This window comes from Orcinus orca, chromosome 18 (genome assembly GCF_937001465.1).
Source record: "Orcinus orca chromosome 18, mOrcOrc1.1, whole genome shotgun sequence".
Lineage (NCBI taxonomy): Eukaryota > Metazoa > Chordata > Mammalia > Artiodactyla > Delphinidae > Orcinus > Orcinus orca.
This window is the reverse complement of record NC_064576.1, coordinates 54,019,666-54,044,457: the sequence shown is the minus strand read 5'-3', so window position 1 is coordinate 54,044,457 and position 24,792 is coordinate 54,019,666. Positions and strand designations below refer to the sequence as shown.

The following is a 24,792-nucleotide window of genomic DNA, read 5'->3' as shown; positions in this document are numbered from 1 at the left end:
AAGGCAGGAGGCAGGGGCTTCACACAAACGTCGTCTGTCAGTCAATGCTGTCACAAACCCTGCCTGTCGTCAGCAGATCAGTGTCTTGCCTTCTTTTACCCCTAGTCTGACACCCTCCACTTTGGAGAAACCGAAAAATTGAAAAATGGAGATTGTATTCATTATAAATTTGCTACACTTAGCTGGCGTTTTTCATGGCAGAAAGCTTTTTTATCCTTTCATTATAAACCTCTAAGACACTGATGGTCTTAGATTTTATAAGTAAATTCTGCTACCTGTGTCCATGAAATTAGCTAGTGAAAAAGTCTAAGTCTTTTAGGCTATCATTTGATGTCTTCCATTGTCTCATCCCACTCCGCTTGCAGCCTTGTGTCTCATTTCTCCCCTGGAATTCATGTCCTCAGATAAACACTCTGTTTTCCAGATACCTTCTTATCAGTGTTATATTTTAGCCTTTGATTGTCACCAGCGTGCTCTCTTCTTTCTCCCATCTTTGCCTATTGAAATCCTTCCAATCTCAGAGGGCAGTATGGTGTCGTGGAAAAGCAGAAAGCTGGGAACCCAGAGATCTATCTTCCTGTGCAGATTTTTCAACTCTGTATGTGATATTGGATAGATTGCTATTCCTCCTTAAAGGGCTTTGTCTTTTTTCTTTTCTTTCTGTTTCTTATCTCTAAAATGATAGGATTGGAATGGGTGTTTTCTAAGGTCCCCCTGGCTGTAATATTCCATAATATGCTTCTTTAATAAAGTCTTCCTGAACACTGCAGCCTGAAGGTTTGGCCTCATTCTCTGAACTCTTACAGCACATCATTTCTAGATTTCTTTTGACTTCTGTCAAACTTATGCGTCCACCTGCCACCTCTCTACTGAAAAGAGAGAGCCCCTTGATAAGTCTTAGTTATTTTTGCAACCTCCCTGATGCCTTGCATACAATAGACATTCAACAAACATATTTTAGAGGACTGCCTAGAATAAATTTCTAATGAGTAACCGAAATGATTTAGAAGTAATATGAATTTAAAATTTAGGCTTACTTGGTTTATTTTCAGGAGATTCTAAGACAAATTGACAAAATTTCTTATTCAGTAAATTTGCAACTGTTTGGTGAAGGAAACAGTGAATAAGACAGAATCTAGGGAGTAAGAGAAAATACTTAAGTGGCCCAGACAGCTGGGTATGATTATATTACTGATGGGATCTGATCAGAGCATTATCACTAGGACAGAATAATGAAACACTAATTATTTAATTTTTCTAATAATAATTAAGTGCTAATTGGTATTTAGCTAATTAAATGAGATATAACTTTGCACATACTTACATTTACCAAGTCAGCGAGTGAAAATTGGATTTAAGGTGGCTGGTTAAAATCTAAATAGAAACTCTGAGTGCTTTAGCCAACTTCAGTTCCTTTCAAACTTGTTTTCAAAAACGAACACCTGTGTTAAGATATGAACAAGATTCTATGGTTAGACTTATATTTTTTCCCAGCTTTATTGAGGTAGAATTGACAAAAAAAAATGTATTTAAAGTGTACAACGTGATGATTTGATATAACCGTACATTCTGAAAGGATTCCCCCCATCAAGTTAATTAATATATCCATCACCTCACATATTTACCTTTTTTGTGTGAGAACATTTAAGTTTTACTGTCTTAGCAAATTTCAGTTATACAATACAGTGTTATCAACTGTAGGCACCATGTTATACTAATATTACTAATATATATATTACATATTATATAACTTATATATATATATATATATATATATAAAACTAATATATCCTCAGACCTCATTCACCTTATAAGTGAAAGTTTGTACCCTTTTACTAACCTCTCCCTATTTCCTCCACTGCTCAGATCCTGGCAATCACTTTTCTACTTTGTCTCTATGAGTTCAACCTTTTTTTTTCTTTTTAAGATTCCACATATAAATGACACCATGCAGTATTCGTCTTTCTCTATCTGGCTTATTTCACTTAGCATACGGGTCATTACGGTTAGACCCTTGATTTCTTCCATTTGGTTGTATGAGGGGGAAGGAGCCACCTGTAGTATTTGCTAGCAAATGCAGAGCAAGTGCCCCACAGGGATGTGTTTTTCTAAGGACTGGTATGCAGTTATATGTTCTCTTTCCCCGTGCTTTCCTCTGAGTCCTGATCATCTAGGAGATATCTTTTTCAGGAGTGTGTACTTTTGCAGTCATAGTAACTCAGGTCCTCTGTCGATACCTTTGAAAACACCCTACTTTATTTATCAGTGGTATTTCAGTACCTTAATATCTTACACACCTTCTCATCTTCACCCTTTATCCGTCTTGTGAACCAAAACAATGAAAAAAGAAAAAGACCAGGAAGTGAAGCTACAGCTGGTAAGTTAAGGTCTGCTGATGCTCAGCTGTCCCCGGGTAGTGTCACTGGTGTTTTCCCTCAAATGAAAAGTGACAACCATCTGGAAGACACCTATTTCAATTACATGATTTAGTTTGAAACTAAGTAAACCATTTGTAGCAATTGATCAGGCTCCTTTTCTCTTTCTAAAACATTATATGATGACTACTCAAAAAAAAACCCCAAAACAAAAAAACAAGTCAGTTAGAATTGAAGCTTTGGGGATTAAATATTGGCAGAGAAGCCAGTAGTGGGTTGTTATAATTATACAATAAAGTGTAATGAATGCTGTTAATACAAACTGTCTATAGATTGATACAGTTTACCCATCCTTCTGTTTGCAAACTAAAAACTGGCTGAAGTTCATGAAAGAAACTTCAGTAGGCAAAGTTGTCAATTTAGAGATGTTTTGAAAGATTGCTGTTACCAGTAGCAACTTTTACAATGAGGAAATAAAAGGGAGTAAGTGTTGATTTTTGAGGTATCTCAAGGTTTATTATCTTTATTGAGCCAAATCCCATCTTTTCTTTCCATGTCATACTATCTTTTCTAAGAATCTTTGACGTTAGACAAGGTTTCATAACAGTTGGGAAGCTAAAAACAAGTCTATAAAATCACTTACCATAGCAAAGTAAAGTAGGCCACATCTTCTTTTGGTGAAATAAAATTATTTCGTCTAATCTTTCCGATTTTCTTTGTGGGATGTTACGGCACAGCACATCGACCCTCCAGTAAATGAAGCACAACTGCTGCCTGTCAGCCAAAAGGGATAGGGTGCCCTGAAATTACACGTTTGATGCTCCCTAAGTATACGATGCTTCCTGTCGTAGAACCACGTTAGTATGCTGCTACATGCGTTATATTCTACTTACTGTAATTATAACGTCACATGTACCTTTCATACAATTAGGAGTTTCATGCTGGCTTTTTAAAAGAATCATAGCATGACTTTCTATTTATTTCAGCTTTACTGACAGGGAAAAAAGAGAAATGGCTATTTACTTTCAAGCCAATAATGCTTTTTTTTGTCACAACTCTACTCAAGAATAAGCTTTCTTCCTCCCCATATCTTATTTTCTTTTGATTTGCAGAGCTATATTCTATTTGATATACAAAGTATTTGTTGTGAATATTTTGGGTTACAGATTGAGCTTATAGGTGCATAATGTTTTTATTGTTTAAAAACTTCTTAAGAGGGCTTCCCTGGTGGCGCAGTGGTTGAGAGTCCGCCTGCCGATGCAGGGGACACGGGTTCGTGCCCCGGTCCGGGAAGATCCCGCATGCTGCGGAGCGGCTGGGCCCGTGAGCCATGGCCGCTGAGCCTGCGCGTGCAGAGCCTGTGCTCCGCAACGGGAGAGGCCACAGCAGTGAGAGGCCCTCGTACCGCAAAAAAAAAAAAAAAAAAAACCCTTAAGAATAAACTTCTGTTTCTGAATAAGAATACTTAAGTTTTGAGAGGTTGAAGGAAGAAATACTTTAGTAATGTGGCGTTCTAAAATGCTCAGGTACCCCCCTTACGTAAGAATTATTTTTAAAATATATAGTATTTGTTTTAAGAAATGAAAATTTAATCATCTGCATATAATGTTTCCTGATTTCTGATGTTAGACAAATTGCAAAGCAAGTCATCAAAATTTAATTTATATTTAATGAGGCAAAACTAATAATTCACAATTACTTCTACATGAATATAGTCCAATAATTTGCCAGATTTGTCAACCTTTTGGTTTTTTTTTCCATTTTAAGCGAGTCCTTTGTATCATTTTGCCGGATAATAGCACTCTGGTGAAATATTTATACTTAAGCTGTCCTTGTATTCCACAGTCCATATTTTTTACCTTTACCAAAATTCTAATATATTTTGTCTTCCTTAAAAAATAAAGAGTCAGCTCTGGCTGATTTTCATAGGGGAGGCCTTCTCTGTCTGACTTTCATGTGCTTTATATTTCTAGAGTACTGATGCTTTAGGTACTCTTTCCAGTTCCATGGCACTTTCTGCTCTATCAGCAATGAGATAAATCTTAGAAAGCAACTCTTAATTTTATGAATATTTTCCTGCTAAAAGTTGAAAGTGGCTCCCCCTTGCCTATCAGATAAAATCTCTTTCATAGGGAAACACTCAAAACAACCTATGACCTGGTTCCAAACTTCTTGTATGGTTCTAGTTCTTCCAGATCAGAGTTTCTTAGCCTCCCTAAGTGTACTATGCCCTTTTGTTCTCCCAGCCATTTTTTTTTTTTTTTTTTTTTTTTTTTGCGGTACGCGGGCCTCTCACTGTTGTGGCCTCTCCCGTTGCGGAGCACAGGCTCCGGACGCACAGGCTCAGCGGCCATGGCTCACGGGCCCAGCTGCTCCGCGGCATGTGGGATCTTCCCAGACTGGGGCACGAACCCGTGTCCCCTGCATCGGCAGGCGGACTCTCAACCACTGCGCCACCAGGGAAGCCCTCTCCCAGCCATTTTTCATATTGTTTGTTTCATATGGTGCTTCTTCCCCTCATCTTTGCCTATGAAAATCCTACAGTTTTCAAGAGCTCGGATTTTTTTCCTCTATGAAGCCTGTCTTAGACACCCCCAAATAGAAATAATCTTGTTTTCCTCTGAACGTTTATAGTATTTTATCACTATCTAATTCATCTTTCTCTTAAGGTTGTTGTGATTTTTTAATTTCATCTATAATTGAATTACAAATTTCTTATGAGCAAGGATTAAAAATAGTAATAATTGTTATGTTTTACAATTTCCAATATACTTTTAAAAATCATTTCGTTCTACAGCAATGCTTTGGGATAAATATTTTTATTTTCCATACTTCACAAATAAGCAGACTGAAACTCGAGGTTAAAATATTTGCTCAACATCACATAGCTAGTTAATGATTGAGTTAGGACTCAGATCTCCAAAGCTCATGCACTTTTTTCACCATACCACACTAACTCTCATACTAGTAATACAACAACAACAATAATAGTGTATAATAGCTCACTTATGTTGAGTGCTTATAATAGGCCAGGAACTATGCTTTACATACAGAGTACAGGGCATTTTAAAATTTTCTATTATGAAATTTTTTAATATGTTCTATAAAAAGTAGGGTATATAATGAACTCCTTTGTACCCATAACTTAGTTTCAACAATTATCAGCATTTTGTTCATCTTGTTTTATCTGTATTGAACATACTATCTATATGTTATCTTTTAATACATCATTCTTTTACATAATGCATTTTTCTTACAGTAGCTCAGTTTTTATCTCTGATATGATCACAATCCCATTATTACTCCTAACAAGTTAATAATAACCCCTTAATATACTCTGATACCCTGTTTTCCTCAGTTATCTCCAAAGTGTCATTTTACAGTTGGTTTGTGTCAGTCAGCATACAGACAAAGCATGATCACTGCACGTAGTTGATGTACCTCCTGAGTCCCTTTGAAAGTTGAAAGATACATTCTCCTGTTCTCTTTATCCTTAGAGGTATTGACCCACTTTCATGAATATAAACATTTTATCAGAATTATACCAATATCAATGAACTTCCAACGAGGAAGTATCTTCTAAAGTAAATTTCATTAAGCCAATTTAACTTCTTGATTAATTTACATAATGAAATTAAACCATATTCATTTCTTCCAGGCTAGAAATTTCTTTTTTTTTTTTAACAAATTTATTTTATTTTTGGCTGCGTTGGGTCTTCGTTGCTGCGTGAGGGCTTTTCTCTAGTTGCGGTGAGCAGGGGCTACTCTTTGTTGCGGTGCGCGGGCTCTAGGCGCATGGGCTTCAGTAGTTGTGGCACAGGGGCTCAGTAGTTGTGGCTCGTGGGCCCTAGAGCGCAGGCTCAGTAGTTGTGGCGCACGGGCTTAGTTGCTATGCGGCATGTGGGATCTTTCCGGACCAGGGCCTGAACCCGTGTCCCCTGCATTGGCAGGTGGATTCTTAACCACTGCGCCACCAGGGAAGCCCTAGAAATTTCTTTCTGAATTTCTTCCCAGCCTTTTTTTCCTGAATTTTCATAGCATTTAATTTTGAAATCTTTTATACACTATGAAAATCGGTAAACATACATTTAATACTCACTAAGGAGGACTCTGTACACATTGTTATTACATAATTCTATATAATCCTTTGTATCTCATACCATCTATTAATTAGAGGCTTGTAATTAATGGACTTAGTTTTCTCCTGGTATAGGCTTAGTAAATGTTTGTTGAATTATTTAGTATTGAGATGCTGTGAATATTTTATTGCCAAAATTAAAGAATGTGTGAATTTTGTTAATTAATCATTTGAACTGAGCCCTGGCGGATTGCTAATGTGTCACATCAGAAATATACCATGTTGCTATGCCAGAATAATTATCTAATATCTGTAGAGGGGCTGAACAGTGTGTCCAGAAATTTTCCCGCCTGTGTCCCCAGCAAGTAGTGGCAGCAGGGAATTTGATAACTAAATGTGCCCTGTTTCTAGTAGCTACAGCGGCCTAGGAGTCCTAAGGCTATGAAATACTTGGTTTCATCAAATATAATGACACTCATCTTTATTTTATATTACATTATTTGTATCCTTTCTCAAACCTCTTGCTATGAAGTTGCCTGAATTGCAATATGGAAATTCTTTGCCATGCTGCACATTCTCTCTAACATTCAGTTTATCTGTCCAGTGTTTCTTAGTGAATATTTTTCTTGCCTTTGTTCTGAATTTGTGTATTACTTTTGTAGACACACTGATTTTTTTTTGCCACAGTATTTGTTAGGGATGCTTTGGTCATACCTAATGACCAAACTAGCAAAGAATATATCTTTGCCATTTATAGCAACACATTATTTCAAAGGGAAATTGCAGGGAGGTGGATTTTATTATTCCTGTTTGAAAAGGAGGTTTTGACTTTGCCAGGGAACTTTATAAGTATGTTTAAAGCCATGCAAACTGGTAGTGCAATTGAAAAGCGTGTTGTTTTGTCTGACTTCCAGGTACCGTTTTTTGAATCTGTTACAGGGAACCCATTTATGGAAATGTTGGGATTGTGTACTATTTAGTTTTAATTTTTTTCTGATTACATAACTAATGCATGTTCACTGAGAGAATTTGGAAAACAAGAAACTTCCAGTGAGTCATAAAGCAGTGACCTCTCATTTTGTTATTGGATTAAAGAATATTAGAATAAGATAGTGTTTAGAGATCAGCTTGTCTAGGCCCTCTTTATTCAAATGAATAAAGATGGTAGTAGAAACCTGCACCTGAGACAGATTAAGGAGGGATTATTGTCTGAGTCTCCCAACTGCTGGTATAGGGAGTATATTTTCAGGCACTTTGGACAAAGAATTAGAAGTTTCAACGTTTGATGGAAATTTTATGGTTATAGAAAAGCAGCCGCAATTTATTTCTCCTGATTTTGTTGTAATGTTAGTTTTCTCGTTGTTATTTTTGACTGCAGTAGGTATTTGTTGATGATATCCATACAGTAGCTTTTCTAAAAGGAAAATTAGGACCCTATGAAGGAAGTCTTTAAGTATTATACAAACTGAGCTATGAAAATTATTGAAGAATTAAGGGGAACTGGAAAGAAGGCCCAAACGTAAGAGGCTTCAGAGACCATGAGGGAAAGCTGAACACCGGCTGTGGCAAACACTCACTTGGTGTCCGTTTCAAAAGTTACTACAGAAGAAAAGTTCCAGCTTGACTTCCTCACCTTCTCCCTCCTGAACCGTGGATACCATACAGGGAGTTCCTGGACACATGTTTTAGACTATTTTATAATCTTGGAGTAACTGATCTTTGACTCCACGACATTAGCCTATAAACTCTCATGTAAAGCAATTCAGGGAGGCTACCTCCTGACATTCTGTTTTGCCATATAGTGAAACAGAAAACAGCCCAATCTTTCAAGTCAGAGTGGATTTGCCTTCAAAATCCCATTGTGTGCAGGGTCTTAATTGCTTAGAACTTAAGTTTGCTTTTCTCTAAAACAGGAGCATTACCTCCTACTGACATGGCTGGCTTGAGGATTTGAGTGGTAAAGCACTGAAAGGGTGTGTATGTGTATAGCAGCGGGCTCCATAAATGCCAGTTTCCTCCTCTTTGTTGACACACAGGGAGCAGAATGTTCTGGAAAGAGGTTTCTACCTCCTTTAGCAAGAGCACATCATACGACTGCCCTTTCCTTTTCGTCCCGTCTTTCCTCAAATGTTAATAGTTATTACCTGCAGGTTACACGTGCGTGCCGGTGAGAGAGACACGGAAGAGGGCCGATCCCGGCCTCCAGGAGTGTGTCTTTCTGCCGAGGCACCTGACACATTACTAAGGTACAGTGTGGTGAGGCCTGTGAAAGACAGTTGTTTAGGGACGCGAAGAGGAAACCATGCTGGTGCTCTGAGTTGAAAGAGAGAAAGCATTGGGACAGTCGGGCAAAGCTTCAGAGAAGCTGGGACATTTCATCAGAACACTAAGGAGTGAGTGGAAGATGGCAGAGAGATGGGGAAAGGCAGCCTAAATGAGTCAGAAAAAACAACCTCCGCAAAGAAGCAGCAGCACAAAGGTTCTGGAGACGGCTGGCTGCTCGTTGGGTGAGACTTGGCAGAGGGCCATCATGGCACGCTTGCAAGTTCATCCGCTGTGAGGGATCCTTCAACAGTTCCGTCCCAGGACAATTACTCTTAGCCCAGATCCCACCCCGAGACCCATTTTCTCTTGTCTGCTCTCCGTTCCTCTTTAGCCCTTTTCTTCTACTCTGCTTCTTGCCCCCCTTGACAAGATATGGATTGACTTTCCCAGTCCTGTATCTTCTAGTCCAGAAAGGCAAGCTCTTTTTCTTTACAGGATTTTACTTATGATCTCTCTGAGGAAACAGGGTAACTGAAATAATGAGCCTGAGAAGGTTGAAAGAGTCCCAGGATCTTTCAAAGTTCTTGAAGTCATGTCTCTGATCCTTTCTCTCACAGAAGCTGGTAGCAGGTTTTCCTCCTGTCCTCGTGTCTGTGGGGCTGAATATAGCCCTTCTTCCTCCTAACCCTGTAAAGGGCCGTGTGACTCCTACCTCTGTGAAGGTCCTTCTTTCTAGTATGTTGTCACAAAGAACACAATGGGATGGAACGGTAATGATAACAGTAAGCGTCATCCTTATGAGACAATTTGTAGTTTGTTGTGTTTTTTTCTTTTTGCGGTACGCGGGCCTCTCACTGTCGCGGCCTCTCCCGTTGAGGAGCACAGGCTCCAGACGCACAGGCGCAGTGGTCATGGCTCACGGGCCCAGCCACTCTGCGGCATGTGGGATCTTCCCGGACCGGGGCACGAACCCGTGTCCCCTGCATCAGCAGGCGGACTCTCAATCACTGCGCCACCAGGGAAGACCGACAATTTGTAGTTTTTAAAATCTCTCATTCTACAAGTTGCTTCTCCCTTTTTAAATTTTCACTCACTAAATATTTTCCTCAGTAAGAGTCAATTATGATGTAAAAACTATTTATTTTGTGCTTTTTAAAATTAAAGGATACAAATTGTATATACAGAATAATGACTAGTAAAGATAAACATGCACAGGAACAAAATGAAACAGATTTACTTTGGCAGCTGCACATTGGGTAGTGTTTTGTTTTCGAAATTTCCAGTTAAGAGAAATGAACATGTGTAGTTTTTATAATGGAAGAATAAGATACTATTTATGTATTTATTCAATTAAAAGTAATCCTGAGGATTTTCTGTTCTAGGTGAAAATGATGACTGGAAAGAGCAAATTGCTGTAACTGTTTCTTTTTGCTCAGGATATTGACAGAAATTCCTTCCTAGGTCATGCTTTTAGCATTTCCTTGAAGGAATAATCAGAGCTTTTCAAATGAAGCCAGAAATGACCTGATGAGATCTCTGTTTTAGAAAAATAGCTAAACAAATTGTGGACTGGCCGGTTGTAAGTCCGGAGGCGAGACCAAAGAGGACCCTTTCTAGGAGTCAGAGAACGATGATGACGGGCTGCCCTGGAGTAGTGAGAGCGAATTAGACAGGAACGAGCAGACATGGGAAGCAGGCACTGCAAAGTGAACATGTTCACAGTTAAACTGCCTTTTTTTTTTTTTTTTTTTTTTTGCGGTACGCGGGCCTCTCACCGTTGTGGCCTCTCCCGTTGTGGAGCACAGGCTCCGGACCCGCAGGCTCAGCGGCCATGGCTCACGGGCCCAGCCGCTCCACGGCATGTGGGATCCTCCCGGACCGGGGCACGAACCCGTGTCCCCTGCATCGGCAGGCGGACTCTCAACCACTGCGCCACCAGGGAAGCCCATAAACTGCCTTTTTTTAAACTAGACTTTCCTCTCCCACCCAGCAAATGCACTTCCCCTCCCCTATTTCTTGTGTCGTAAGCAGCATCACCTTCCACCCTGTGGCCCAAGACAGAAAGGTTGATTTGTCCAGCTCCTCGTCCCCACATCCAGTCCATCACCAAGTCCTGTTAGTTCTTTCCCTTAAATCTCTCTTAAATACATTCATTTCTCTCTGCTCCTTACTTTAAGCCACCTTCATCTCCTGCCTGAGCTTTCTAAGGAATTTCCAAATGGCTTTCCTTTGCTTTCAGTCTTGCTCTCTGCCAGATCATTTCACCAGAGTGATTTTCCAAAAATGAAAATCTGATCCTATTACTCCTCTGCTTCAGTGGCCTTTTGGTGCTTTCAGGAAGCGGTCCAAACGCTTTTACGTGGCTTCCAAGACTTCCAGAGCTAGACCCTGCCTCCTGCTCTAGCCTCCTTTCTCACCCTTCCTCATTCTTGCTGCTTGACGTCCCTCAGACCTGTCCAGCTCTCCAGCTCACTAGTACCCACAAGTCTTTACACATACGGTTCTCCCTTCCTGGAACACTCCTCTTTCTGCTCCTTCCTTTACCTCTTTAATTCCTTGATATTTCAACTGAAATATCACTGTGCATAGTGGGGCTTCCTGAGCCCTTAGGTAAGTCTTCAAGCCTTTTGGATGTCCCACAGCAGAACACTTATCACATGTATATCTATTAGGTTTACTCAGTTGTCTGTGTTTCCTACTAGATTGTAAGCTATGAGTGTGGCTCAGGGGCTGTAGCTATTTTATTTACCGTTGTATCCTACTCAGCTAGTGCAGTACCTATAACATTAGGTGCTAAAACAGTTGATAAATTAGACAAGGGAGATAAGAAAGGGAGGAAGGAGAGAAGAGAAAGAAAGAAAAGAAAGAAAGAAAGAAAGAAAAGAAAAGAAAGAAAGAAAAAAAGAAAGAAGGAAGGAAAGAAAGAAAGAAGGAAAGAAAGAAAGGAGGGAGGGAGGAAGGAAGGAAAGAAAGAAAAAGGGAGAGAGAAAGTGAGAGAGAGTGGGAGGGAGGGAGGAAGGAAAGAAGAAAGAAAGAGTGAATGAAAGAAAGAAAGGGAGGGAAGGAGGAAAGAAGGAAGGAAGGAAAAACGTTTTTCAAATAGAGACTACAAAGATTCTAGTGACAGTTTGAATGAGATCAGGGAAAAGATAGACAAAAACATTCCGAGATTCATTCATTGAGCAGCTGGGTACATGACAATACTGTTATATTGGGGTTAAGAAAAAAGAAGAGTAAGTCTGGGTGGAAGCATAATGAGTTTAGTATGAACATCTGGTGCAGAAGTTCAGTTGACAATTAGGAATAGGGAATCTCATCTCAGCTAGAGCTTAGGAAAGAAGTGTGAGCCATATATGATGACTGAAGTCAAGGGAGTGGGAGGGAGTGGGTGAGATTCCCAGAGACAGTATATGGAACTAGAAGATGTCTGAGGTTGGAGTTCTGAAGACCCTAACCTTTGTTAAAAACAAGACAACTGGCCCCAGATGGAGTCACCTATGCTAAATCCTACGTCACAAAACCCAGACTTAACTAGATAACCGTTTCAGCCTCTCCCAGAAATGGAATCTTAAACCAGTCAATGAGGAATCACTGGTCAGCACTAGTGAGGTTATTTGCCTGATAGACCCCCTGCCTTCCCCTAAAGGAAAGTGACCTTGTCCCAACCTAGTATAACAATTTTGCTAGTATAACTTCCTTGTCCTGCTCCCTTCTGCCTATAAAAGTCTTTCATTTTGTACAACTCCTCAGAGCTCCTTTCTATCTGCTAGATGGGATGCTACCCAATACATGAATCACTGAATAAAGTCAATATGCTCTTTAGGGGCTCCCCTGGTGGTGCAGCGGTTAAGAATCCGCCTGCCAGTGTAGGGGACACAGGTTCGAGCCCTGGTCTGGGAAGATCCCACATGCCGCAGAGCAACTGAGCCCGCGCACCACAGCTACTGAGCCCACGAACCACAACTACTGAGCCTGCATGCCTAGAGCCTGTGCTCTGCAGCAAGAGAAACCCCCGCTCGCCACAACTAGAGAAAGCCTGTGCACAGCAACGAAGACCCAACGCAGCCAAAAATAAATAAATAAATTTACTTAAAAAAAAAAGATCTTTAAAATTTACTCAGTTGAATTTTTTCTTTAAACGCATTTAAAGAAGACATAGCAAAAGAGCTTCTTAGTGGCAGCTTGGGACTTCACATTGCATTGTCCTACATTTGTGGGCCTTGTAAGCTCCTAAAACAGTGCTCAGGAGGAGTTTGAAAAGGCATGGCTGATTCTGTAATCTTGCAAGTGGGGAGGGAGCAGGACCTCCCCATAGTAGTTTTTCATGACTTGTTTCTTTCAAGAAATCCTTTGTATTTCTGACATTACAATGCATTTATGATATATGTTTTTCTCTAGGTTTCTTGAACAGAGCTGATATAGCAACACACATTTTACTCAGCTGAATTTATTTACTTAAAATTTTACGTTGATTGCGACACGCCATTTAAAGCCCACATGGCTATTTTACCGTACATTCGAATGTGAACATTATAAGAAATCAATGTGTTATTTATTGCTGGAACATATGTTACAGAACTCAGCTTTTTTAACTACTTCTACTCTTCCCACACAACCCACTTGTTAAAAGATTTACATCCCATTAATAAGAGTATTCCACCTCTAAGTGAAGACTTTAAAATGGAGCAGTAGCATGGGAATGGATTCCATTTTTAACAGTCTGTCTGCTACGAAAGGACAGCAACTCTCGCCATCAGTAAGTGGTAAGGAAATGAGGGCATTTCTAGGAAGAGCAGATACAGTTGAGACTTATTAATAAACCCTGGTTATAATTTTAGGTTTCCAAGGTTTTAAAGGACTAAAAAGTAGGATAAAAGGAGAAGAAATTAGTGTTTGATTAAAACAGAAGTACAGTATTGTATTTATCTTTATATAACTAAAACCACACTTCTGAAGAGCTGATTAGAAAAAATCATTGTTTTTACACTTATTTGATTTCCTTTAATGCCATTCTTCACATCTGAAATAGATAATATTCTGCTCTAATGTCTGCACTTCAGTGTAAAATTATAGAATAGAAAAAACAAGTCACAGAAGGTTAAAAATAATTATGAATATCCTTTTAAATAAGAACTTAGAGCCACTGTATTTAGAAGTAAAATTTTTTTTGAAAAAACCTTTATGTCATAGAAGATGTGCTATATACGTTCACTCGTTTGGTTTTCATTAACAATAAGCTAAAACAGTAAGTAGGTTTTGGTAAGAGATTCTTCTGGTTTGTTTTACCTCCAGACCAAAGTTACTTTTAATGCTTCTTTGTGTAATTACAGGGCGTAGGAAAAAACAAGATTGTTGATAGATTCCTTCACCTGCTCAACAGACCTCGAGAATATATCCAGCTGCACAGGTAAGAGGATAAAACCCACAACCTCTTAAGATCTGGTTTAGTCATTTATTTTGCTCCCAGTACAATTTTAAAATACTTTCTTAAAGGCCCATTTTTAATACACCAGTTTAATTTCTGTTCCTCCTACTGTTATCTCTCCTCTCCTTAAAAGGTAATAAAACCATGCAAAATTTATTTTTAAAGTTACTAATGCTTTATAAACATGAATTAATAGATATTTTGTGGACAAAGAGTGATGAACATTACATTCAGGAAGCAGTTTTCATCAACATAAAGGCTCCTAAATTAGAAGAAAAATATATAGAGACTAAGCCCACTCTCTAACAGGAAGCTAAAATAGCTCACAAGGAGAAACATAAGCTATATGAATCTCAGGTGTGAGATAAGGAAGTCAAAACTATGAAGCAGTAAGTTATTAGTCTCCTTGCCTTCCTTGAGGTAGATTATTTAATTTTGCGTGGTTAGAATGCTGGTCCAGGGATAGCTTTTAATCAAATAGATTTTCTCAACATGGATTGTTTTTAGCTTTATCAATGAACCTGTTCTGAATATTTTAAAAATAAAATATAAGCAGCAGATCCACCAAAGGGGAGAGAGAAAAAAAAAAAATCAAGGAATATACCAAGTAATAAGCAACTTAAAAGTAGACTGAATTGTTATTGTTTTAATCCCAGGAAATTAACAAAAATATTGTGTAGTGGAAATAACACTGGATTGAGTTACAAGAATTGGTTTCTGGTTTGGATCCTTTCACTAAATAATGATGTGTTCTTGAGAGGAAAATGTAGGAGAAAAGAAGGTAGAGTTAGTGGACTAAAGGAGAAAGAGAAGAGGACCAAAGTGAAGCTGAGAGATGGTCAAAAACTCCTTCTTGGCATTTACACCTCTGGCTGTGATGGAGTAACTAATACCAGGTTAGTCCTACCACAGTAAAGAACTATAAAACTGGACAAGACTCACAAACACTGGGAAAGGAACAACCACTAGGGACTGGTGAGCTGAACAATTACCAGAGTTCCCACATGGTTAAGAGACTTCATTAAACTTACTCCTGGTATTCATGAGGTATCCTGTAAAGTTTATGCTTTAGAAGTAGGATCAATCTGCCCCTAGAGTAAAAGCTACTTTATGCCAACCCTTAATAAGTTTAAAAATAACACTTGAAAAAACAAGGATGTTTGCTATTTAACCCTATTTTGTAAGTTCTTCTCATACAAAATGATTTTAAAAGTTAAGGGGATGTATGTTGGGGGAAAATGTTTTGAAAAAAATCAAGCTGACGTGAATTAACTGCTTAGCTGAACAAACTTACCGAGCAATGAAAGAAGACTACAAAATCCAAACATTTAACAACAGAGCATTCACAATATGAAGCATTCAATAGAATATTACTAAGCATACAGATAAGCAGAAAATAGACCCCAAATGGTCAATAGAAATAGACCCTAAAATGACAGATGATAGAATTAGCAGACAAGGACTGTAAAACAGTTGCCTTAAATATGTTCAAGCATATAAAGGGCATATAAAGGGGGAATGAACATAATGAGGGAATAATTAGGAATTCTCAGTACAGAAATAGCAACCTTAAAAAATCAGTCTCACATATGGGCAATTAGAGTTTCAAAAAAAAAGGACAAAGAACGGGGCAGAGTAATATTTAAAGATGTAATGGTGAAAAAATTTCCAAATTTGATGAAAACATGAAGTCACCAATCCAGGAAGCTCAATGAACCTCTAGCAGGATAAGCAGGAAACCACAATAAAGTACATTATAATCAAATTGTTGAAAATTGAAAAGGAAATCTTTAAAACTGCCAGTGAAAAAAAGACATATTACATATAGGAGGAAAATCATAAAAATGATGACTGACTTGTCATGAGAAATAAATACCACAAGTCAGTGAAATAGTTGTTTTTAAAGAGCCAGAAGAAGAAAAAAAAGTCAGTATACAATAGTATATCTGGCAAAACATTCTTTAGAAATGCAGACATTCTTGGATGAACAAAAACAGAGTATTTTTTACCAGCAAACCTGCATAATATAAGAAAATTACAGTTCAGTATTAACCATGAGCATAGATACAAAAATCCTTAACAAGTATTAAATCAAATTCAACAATATATAAAAAGGATAATACATCATAACCAAGCTGATTTTATCCCAGGAATATAAAGTTGGTTTAACATTTGAAATCAAATAATTTAATTCACTCTATTTACAGCATAAAGGAAAAGCCATATGATCATTTCAGTCATTGCCAAAAAACAAACAAACAAACAAAAACACTTGATGAGATGCAGTGCTCATTCATGATAAAATGTTACAGCAAATTACAAATAGCAGGAAACTCCCTCAACCTGTTAAGAGGCTTCTATGGAAAACCTATAACTAACTTATATTTAATGGTAAAAAAAAAAAAAACAACTAAATACTTTCCTCCTATGATTGAGGAAAAGGCAAGGATATTCACTTTTCATCATTATGCTAGAGGTCCTAGCCAGTGCAGTAAGGCAAGAAAAAGTAATAAATGGTACATATGTTTAAACAGAAGAAGTAAAATTGTCTAGAGACAACATGATTGTGTATATTAAAAACCCTAAGAAATCAAAAAAAAAAGAAAAAACTATCAGGACTAAAAAGTAAATTGAGCTAGGTCACAGGATACAAGGTCAACGTACAGAATCAGTTGCATTCCTATCTAATTGCAATGGACAATGGGAAAATTAAAATATTTAGATACCTTTTATAATAGCATAAAAACATGAAATACTTAGGAATAAATTTAACAAAATTTGTACAAATTTTAATTTACTAATCTTAATAGGGCATGGCAAGGTCATCTCAACTCCTAAACTTCTATAGCTCACCTAATACATAGCTTCAGAAAATTTCTAGCCTGTTCCCATATCATCTCACAGTTCTTCTTTATATGAATTATGCCTTAATGTAAACCTAGGAATTTCAACTTACTTTTTTCTTTTTTTAAGAATTTACTATGTCAAGATTACAGGACTAGGTGTTTTAGGAGATATGGAAAGAAATAAGAAACATAATCTCTATCTTTAAGGAGCTGTAATACTGTTCTTGTTTGTGATTATTTCAGTCTTTCATGTTCCACTTAATCTAAAAAAATAACTCCTTTTTTTCCTCACCTTTAAGCCTTTCCACCAGTTTTTTTCCCTACAGGAACAAAGTTTGGGGGAAATAATGAAAGAATCAAAATGTTTGCTAGTTTCACCTGAATAACTTATTTGTAACATATCACAGTTCCAGTTTTTGAGCAACAAGACACGCGGCAAGACCCATATTTTATGTTTTAAGGATGATACAGTGAGCATTGCAGTTATTCATTCTTATTTGTGCTATTTTATCTCTTTCATTTTGGTTTCATTGTGTTTAGTCTGTACTGTTTAGTAGTGCTCTTAAAAATACGTAATTACTTGAAAGTTTTAATGAAGCGTATACTAATGCCACTTATAAATTAGAGCCAAGACAAATGAATTTAAATTTTATATTTTAAAATAATCAAGCAGAAAACCAACTTTTCTCTTAAGGATGACTTCAGAGGTTGAAATCAGCTCTCAAATTTATGCTCAGAAATATGGAAGTCACTTTATATGAGGGTCCCTTTGTATGGTGAGGCAGTTTTTAGATTTCTGTATATTGGACATTAGAATATTTTTAAAGAAAGATACATTAGGCTGAGCTAGCTCAATTAATTCTGACTGTAGATTATGAAGGTTAGTTAATACAAGCAGCAAGAAAGGAAGCAAAGAAATGTAACATGTACTTAGTAATTATTCTTGGGTCTGTGTCACCATCACATTCATTGTAAACAGGCCTTTTGCTTATAATTCATTATCTTTAATAGTTACAGCCCTCAGAATGGGAGAAAATATTTGCAAATGAATCAACTGACAAAGGATTAATCTCCAAAATTTACAAGCAGCTCATGCAGCTTAATAAAAAAAAAGCAAACAACCCAATCCAAAAATGGGCAAAAGACCTAAATAGACATTTCTCCAAGGAAGATATACAGATTGCCAACAAACACATGAAAGAATGCTCAACATCATTAATCATTAGAGAAATGCAAATCAAAACTACAATGAGATATCATCTCACACCGGTCAGAATGGCCATCATCAAAAAATCTAGAAACAGTAAATGCTGGAGAGGGTGTGGAGAAAAGGGAACACTCTTGCACTGTTGGTGGGAATGTAAATTGATACAGCCACTATGGAGAACAGTATGGAGATTCCTTAAAAAACTAAAAATAGAACTACCATACGACCCAGCAATCCCACTACTGGGCATATACCCTGAGAAAACCTTAATTCAAAAAGAGTACCAAAATGTTCATTCAGCTCTATTTACAATAGCATAGCACAGGGAGATCAGCTAGGTGGTTTGTGACCGCCTAGAGAGGTGGGATAGGGAGGGTGGGAGGGAGGGAGATGCAAGAGGGAAGAGATATGGGAACATATGTATAACTGATTCACTTTGTTATAAAGCAGAAACTAACATACCATTGTAAAGCAATTATACTCCAATAAAGGTGTTAAAAAAAAAGAAGTTTTAATAAATCTTATTTTTCTAGGGATTATTCCTTGTCTTCTAATTATTGGCATAAAGTTGTTTATAATACCACTTTATGATATTTCAATGTCCTTAGGCCCAGAAATGATATTATCATTTTTATTCGTGGTATTGGTTATTTGCCTTCTCTCTGTTTTTCATGATCAGTTTTGCCAGGAGTTATCATTATTATTGGTCTGTTCAAGCAACCAGCTTTTGGCACTGTTGAATGTCTCTTTTGTATGTTTCTTTTCTATTTCAATAATTTCTGATTTTATCTTTATTATGCCCTTTCTTTTATTTTCTTTGGATTTAAAATGCTGTTTATTTTTAAACTTTTTTATATGAATGATTAATTGATTTTCAACCTTTATATGTGTTTGAGGCTGTCTATATTTGAATCTCTTTTTGAGTCTTGGTTTTCTCATCTCTGAGTAATAGAAGTTGACAAGGTCATTTTTAATATCTCTTAGATCTTTATTCTAATATCTTTGAATAGGCAAGAAGAAGACAGTATTCAATGTGCTTTAGAAAGTTTAGAAGATTAGAGATACAGTCATCCCTCATTATTTGTAGGGGATTGGTTCTAGGACCCCCATGGATGCTATAATCCACAGATGCTCAGGTCTCTTATATAAAATGGTGCAGTATTTGCATATAACCTATGCACATCCCCCCATATACTTTAAATCATCTCTATATTACTTACAATACCTAATACAGTGTAAATGTTATATAAATAGTTGTAAATACAGTGTAAATGTAGTGTGAATAGTTGCTACATGACAAATTCTAGTTTTGCTTTTTGGAAATTTTTGTTGTCCCAAATATTTTCAATTTGAGATTGATTGATCCATGATGCAGAAACTGTGAATACAAAGGGCCAACTGTACTATGCTTTACTTTCTACCTAGAATGTCCCTTATACCAATCTTTTGTTGAAAAGTAACAAATAATTCATAAATAGTAAAGAAGTACCTGCTGATTATATCCCATGGTAATTCTGATATTGGCGACATAAATATATTTTCTATGAAAAAACTTTCTAAATTCAAAATGTAATAAAATTTTCAAAGTTACAGATTTTTATTATTTTTGCTTATATCACTCATTGCTATATCATTGATTGATGATAGTATTACAAATAAAATATCTACTCATTTAGATACTGGGGTACCTCTCTTTGTCAGTATTTGATATTTAATTTGTTATGTAAAGTTGGAAGTAAAAAAATCTCCATTTGTGTTTAAAATATATATTATTAAAGGATTTTCATTAAATAGACTGACATTCCCACTAATTTCAATGTGGACGGTTTTTTTCTTTATTATGTACAACTTTATGACTATATTTGTCATAAAATTAAAGCTCATGAAATTGCCTTAAGAGAAACATATGTTTTAAAAGATCTAAAAATAGCAGTCAAAAAAAATGTTCGGAACTTCTCTGATCTATGGGTGACCTATTTAATGTCATTAACTCTGTCAATTTCAGATTCCTTTTAATGGATTTGCAATGTTACCATCTAAGTAATCAGTCACACTCAATTTAGTTGATGGATGCATTCCAACGAAATTGGTTATGTGCCATTCAAAACATAATCTTGATAAGTAAAACCATTACCAAACATACATGAAGAAAACATACAACCAACATGCTTTTGAGTATGGCCATCTTATGTTTTAATGATCAGATCTCATAAAATGAGCAAGCTAGGCAATTCATGTTTTTAGTTAAAATCAAGCTGTTGTCCTAAGAGTATGATTTAGATAATTTAAAAGATTAATGAGTATAATGACTTTTACGGTATATATTTCAAGCAGAGGAGACTACATGGCTCACATTTGTGAAGTGTATTTATTTACTTCTTTTCCCACAATAGTATGTTAATTTGACATTAAAGAAGACACTTGATATGTCAACTTCTGTAGCTATATTTCCTCTTTGGATAAAAATATACTTCTGTATTAAAATCAGAATTATCTTAGTTTTGAAATTCTTATGTTACCAGATTTTTTTCATCCGCTACCCTTCATATAAGAAGATGACGGCGCAGGTCCAGTCATTAGCATGACCCATATGCTTGTTTATTTTTCTAATACTGGTGCCCATTGTAAATATAGAGTTTTCAGGTCCCCCAGCAAAGTCCCAACTTTCTCTTCAGTGAGATGTTCCCAATGTATGCTCAACTTATTCCAGACTAAACTATTCTCTGTCCTACTCACAAGTTTTGAAGTTATATGCATACCTGTCTTTATTCTTCCCTCTAAAATATACTCTGTTTCTCCCCGAATACTTCAAGATTTGGTCCACTGTTACTTCTGCATGGAACTTTCCTGATTTGTCATTCTGGGTGTATTTGTTCCCTCCTCTGAAACTCCACAGGACTGAATTTGTACCATTGTGATAGAAAGAACATGGATTTTAAAAGATAAAATTATGTCTCTACCATTAACTTTTTTTATAATTATTAAAAACTTTAATAATTTTTAAAAATTTAATCATTTAGATTTTTTTTTAAACATCTTTATTGGAGTGTAATTGCTTTACAATGGTGTGTTGGTTTCTGCTTTGTAACAGTGAATCAGCTATACATATACGTATATCCCCTTATCTCCTGCCTCTTGCGTCTCCCTCCCACCCTCCCTATCCCACGCCTCTAGGTGGTCACAAAACACCGAGCTGATCCCCCTGTGCTATGCGGCTGCTTCCCGCTAGCTATCTATTTTACATTTGGTAGTGTATAAATGTCCATGCCACTCTCTCACTTTGTCCCAGCTTACCCTTCCCCCTCCCCGTGTCCTCAAGTCCATTCTCTACATCTCCATCTTTATTCCTGCCCCTAGGTTCTACCATTAACTTTTATGTGGCCTTGAACTCCTTGAGTCCTGATTTCTTTACCTACCAAATTGAAATAATAATACCCTTCAAGATGGTTGTGAAAATTAGGTGAAAATGTTTGCCAAGGACCAGCCACAATGTCTGGCACATTTTAGGTCCCTAAATACTCAGGCTAACTCATAAGTATTAGTTTCTTGCCACATAGCCCACTTCCTCTCACTCTGATTTGCATTATAATTTCTATATCTTATGTCTATACCCCCTTCCCCAGTCATGCCTCTCCAACTAAATAAGGAATTTTTTGAAGGTAGGAGTCAGGTTTATTCATTATATATTAATTCATTTCACCTAATTTGTATTTATTAGATTCCTGTTGTTTGCCCATAGCTGTTTGGGGGCACGGATGATGTACAGTCATTCCTAGTATCTGTAGGGGATTGATTCCAGGACCCCCACGAATACCCAAATCCAAGGATGCTCAGGTCCCTTATATAAAATGGCATAGTATTTGCATATAACCTACACATGTCCTCCCATATGCTTTAAATCATCTCTAGGTTACTTATAATACCTAATACAATGTAAATGCTATATAAATAGTTATAAATGCAATATAAATGCTATATAAATAGTGGCTGGCTCACAGCAAATTCAAGTTTTGCTTTCTGGAACTTTAAGATTTTTTTTTTCAAATGTTTTCAATCCACAGTTGGTTGAGTCCTTAGATGCAGAACCTGTGGGTATGGAGGGCTGACTGTATATATGATGATCTTGATTTTGACTAGATGTGCTTGCTTGCTTGTCAGTGGGTGAGAATACATCAACATTTATAATACAGTGTTGTATATAAGCCAAGAAAGAAACATGTGCAGGTTCTGTGGGACCCTTGAAGAGAGGTACCCAACCCTCTGAGTGTATGCATGTGATTTGGTGGAAGGGTCTGGAGAAGGTGGCACTCAAACTGAGTCTTTAGGGATAAGTAGGAGTTTTCTAAGTGCAGAACACAGAACAAGGCATTGCAGTTACTGAAAACAAGCTGTCTAGGGCTTCCCTGGTGGCGCAGTGGTTGAGAGTCTGCCTGCCGATGCAGGGGACACGGGTTCGTGCCCCGGTCCGGGAAGATCCCACATGCCGCGGAGCGGCTGGGCCCGTGAGCCATGGCCGCTGAGCCTGCGCGTCCGGAGCCTGTGCTCCACAACGGGAGAGGCCGCAACAGTGAGAGGCCTGTGTACCGCAAAAAAAAGAAAAAGAAAACAAACTGTCTAAAAGTAGGACGTGAAGGCAGCTTGGGTAGCATGGAATGTATGTGGGTAGATGCAAGAGCTGATGCCAAGAGGAAGATGTGGACCTTGTGGGGACTTCATGGGCCTTGCTGAGGTTGGATTTTATCCTGAGTGCAATGTGATGGCATTAAAGCAAGATCATTAGGACCATAGTCTGTGGGTAGATCAGGGTCAGATGAGACTTGAATCACAGAGAACACTAGGAGGTGATTGCAGTAATCCAGATAAAATTGTTGGAGCCAAACAAACATACTGGCAATGAAAACGGGAAGAAGGGAAGTGGTGAAGTGGGTTTAACTGGCTAATTTTAGGTTGATAACTGTATGGAGGCTGAGGAGAAAAGAAGAGTGGACAAGGGGAGGACGACTGCATTGCACTGTAGATGGTTATTGTTAAAACCCTTGTCTTTCCCCTGTCATATTTTTGTATACTTTTTCTTTATGAAATCAAATGAGATAAAAGGAAGTGTAAAACTGTAGCACTGACCTTCTCCATATCAAATATCCTGGAGCGAATGATGACATGCTTTAAAAAGCACAGCATAATTCAGCATACAAGGCTTTCCTCAATCTGAAGAAAACTGAATGTGACTGTATAAATTTTGAAATTCACGAAGTCCCAAAGGGCAAATAGATGTATCGGTAAGAAATAGAAAAACTAAAAGCTTTTTTGAAGTTTCATGGAAAAACATATTATTGATCCATCAAGACATTCTGATAAGAGCAATAGAGAACTGGAGATGTGTCTGATGTCATAGGCTGCCGGGATACTCCTTCTGTCTCATCTTCCGCATTATGAACTTGGAAAGGCTATTTTAGAAACATTTTTATCAGCAGTTAGACGGTAGTTTTCCCACTAAGAATGCCTTCTACTGCCTTTTCTTACAGAATGAATTATGCCACTACCTCTAACTTTTCCATGTAGATATTTAGGTTTGTAATAATTTTTGACTCCAAATCCATTTAAATTTCTGTACTATTTTTGCTTTTTCATTTAACAAACATGTAACTAGCAGCTACTCTGTGCTAGGCACTGTTCTACACTGTTTTCAAATTGCAACTCGTTTTTGCACACAACTCTGAGTTCAGTACTGTTACCATCCCAGTTTTGCAGATGAGGACAGAGGCACAGAGAGGTTAGAAAACTTGTCTGAGGTCACACAGCTGTCTTCATACAGTCTGGCTTCAGCCTTATGTTCTAACCACTGCAGTGTGCTGCTTCTTGACTTTGTCATGCTGATCAAATAGTATTTTCGTGATAGTAGCACTTTAGTAAGTACCTCACTAAAGTACTAGCCATGTGTTAAGTTTGTTGGTCAACCAATTCTTAGATTTAATACTTCAATCTACATATAATAGCTTGATTTTTTAAATTCTTGCTTCATATTTCTAATCCTTGCCCAGCTTGATCCCAAAGCCTTTCCTTTGGCCAGTTATTCCATATTCCCTTTTTTTTCCAATAATAATATCCTTATTAAATTTCACTTTCTGTTTTCTTGACTACTTCTCCAGATTATTAAACTTCTTTTGTGTCTTAATGCACCTCTCCTGAGGTGTATCATCAGTGTACTTAACAGCTCTGTTTTCTGTTCTGTCACCCAGGTAATTCATAAAATTGTAAACCAAATCAATTCCTGTGATCTTTTATATGATGTTCCTCCCAGGCAGACACGGCTTCAGTTCTCGGTGCACTCACCAAATGGTGGTTGTAGGTTATAGAGGTGGGTGAGTCAGAGCTGCAGACAGACCCTGAAACTGGAGACCCCAGCCAGCAGGCTGCTCTAGACTGTCTTGGAAGAGAAGACTGGAAACAAGCAGGATTCTATGGGATTCTTTTTTATTTTTATTTCCTAAATCACAAGCTAAATAAGCTTGAGAACCACTGATACAGTGTGTGTTTTTTCTTCGTTTTGTTATATCCCTTGCCACTAGAGAATAGCTACATTCTTTTCAAGTGTTATA

At 37.4% G+C, this 24,792-nt stretch overlaps 1 protein-coding gene across 2 annotated transcripts in view; it reads left to right on the top strand.

Moving 5' to 3' along the window:
• The window catches only part of VWA8 (von Willebrand factor A domain containing 8), a 368,625-nt gene that overhangs the window by 165,199 nt on the left and 178,634 nt on the right, over window positions 1–24,792 (top strand). For both annotated transcript variants that reach the window (XM_033436725.2, XM_004274556.3), the window contains exon 21: window positions 14,049–14,125. In XM_033436725.2, coding sequence (XP_033292616.1) covers window positions 14,049–14,125 — 77 coding nt within the window. The remainder of the gene's footprint in view (window positions 1–14,048; window positions 14,126–24,792) is intronic.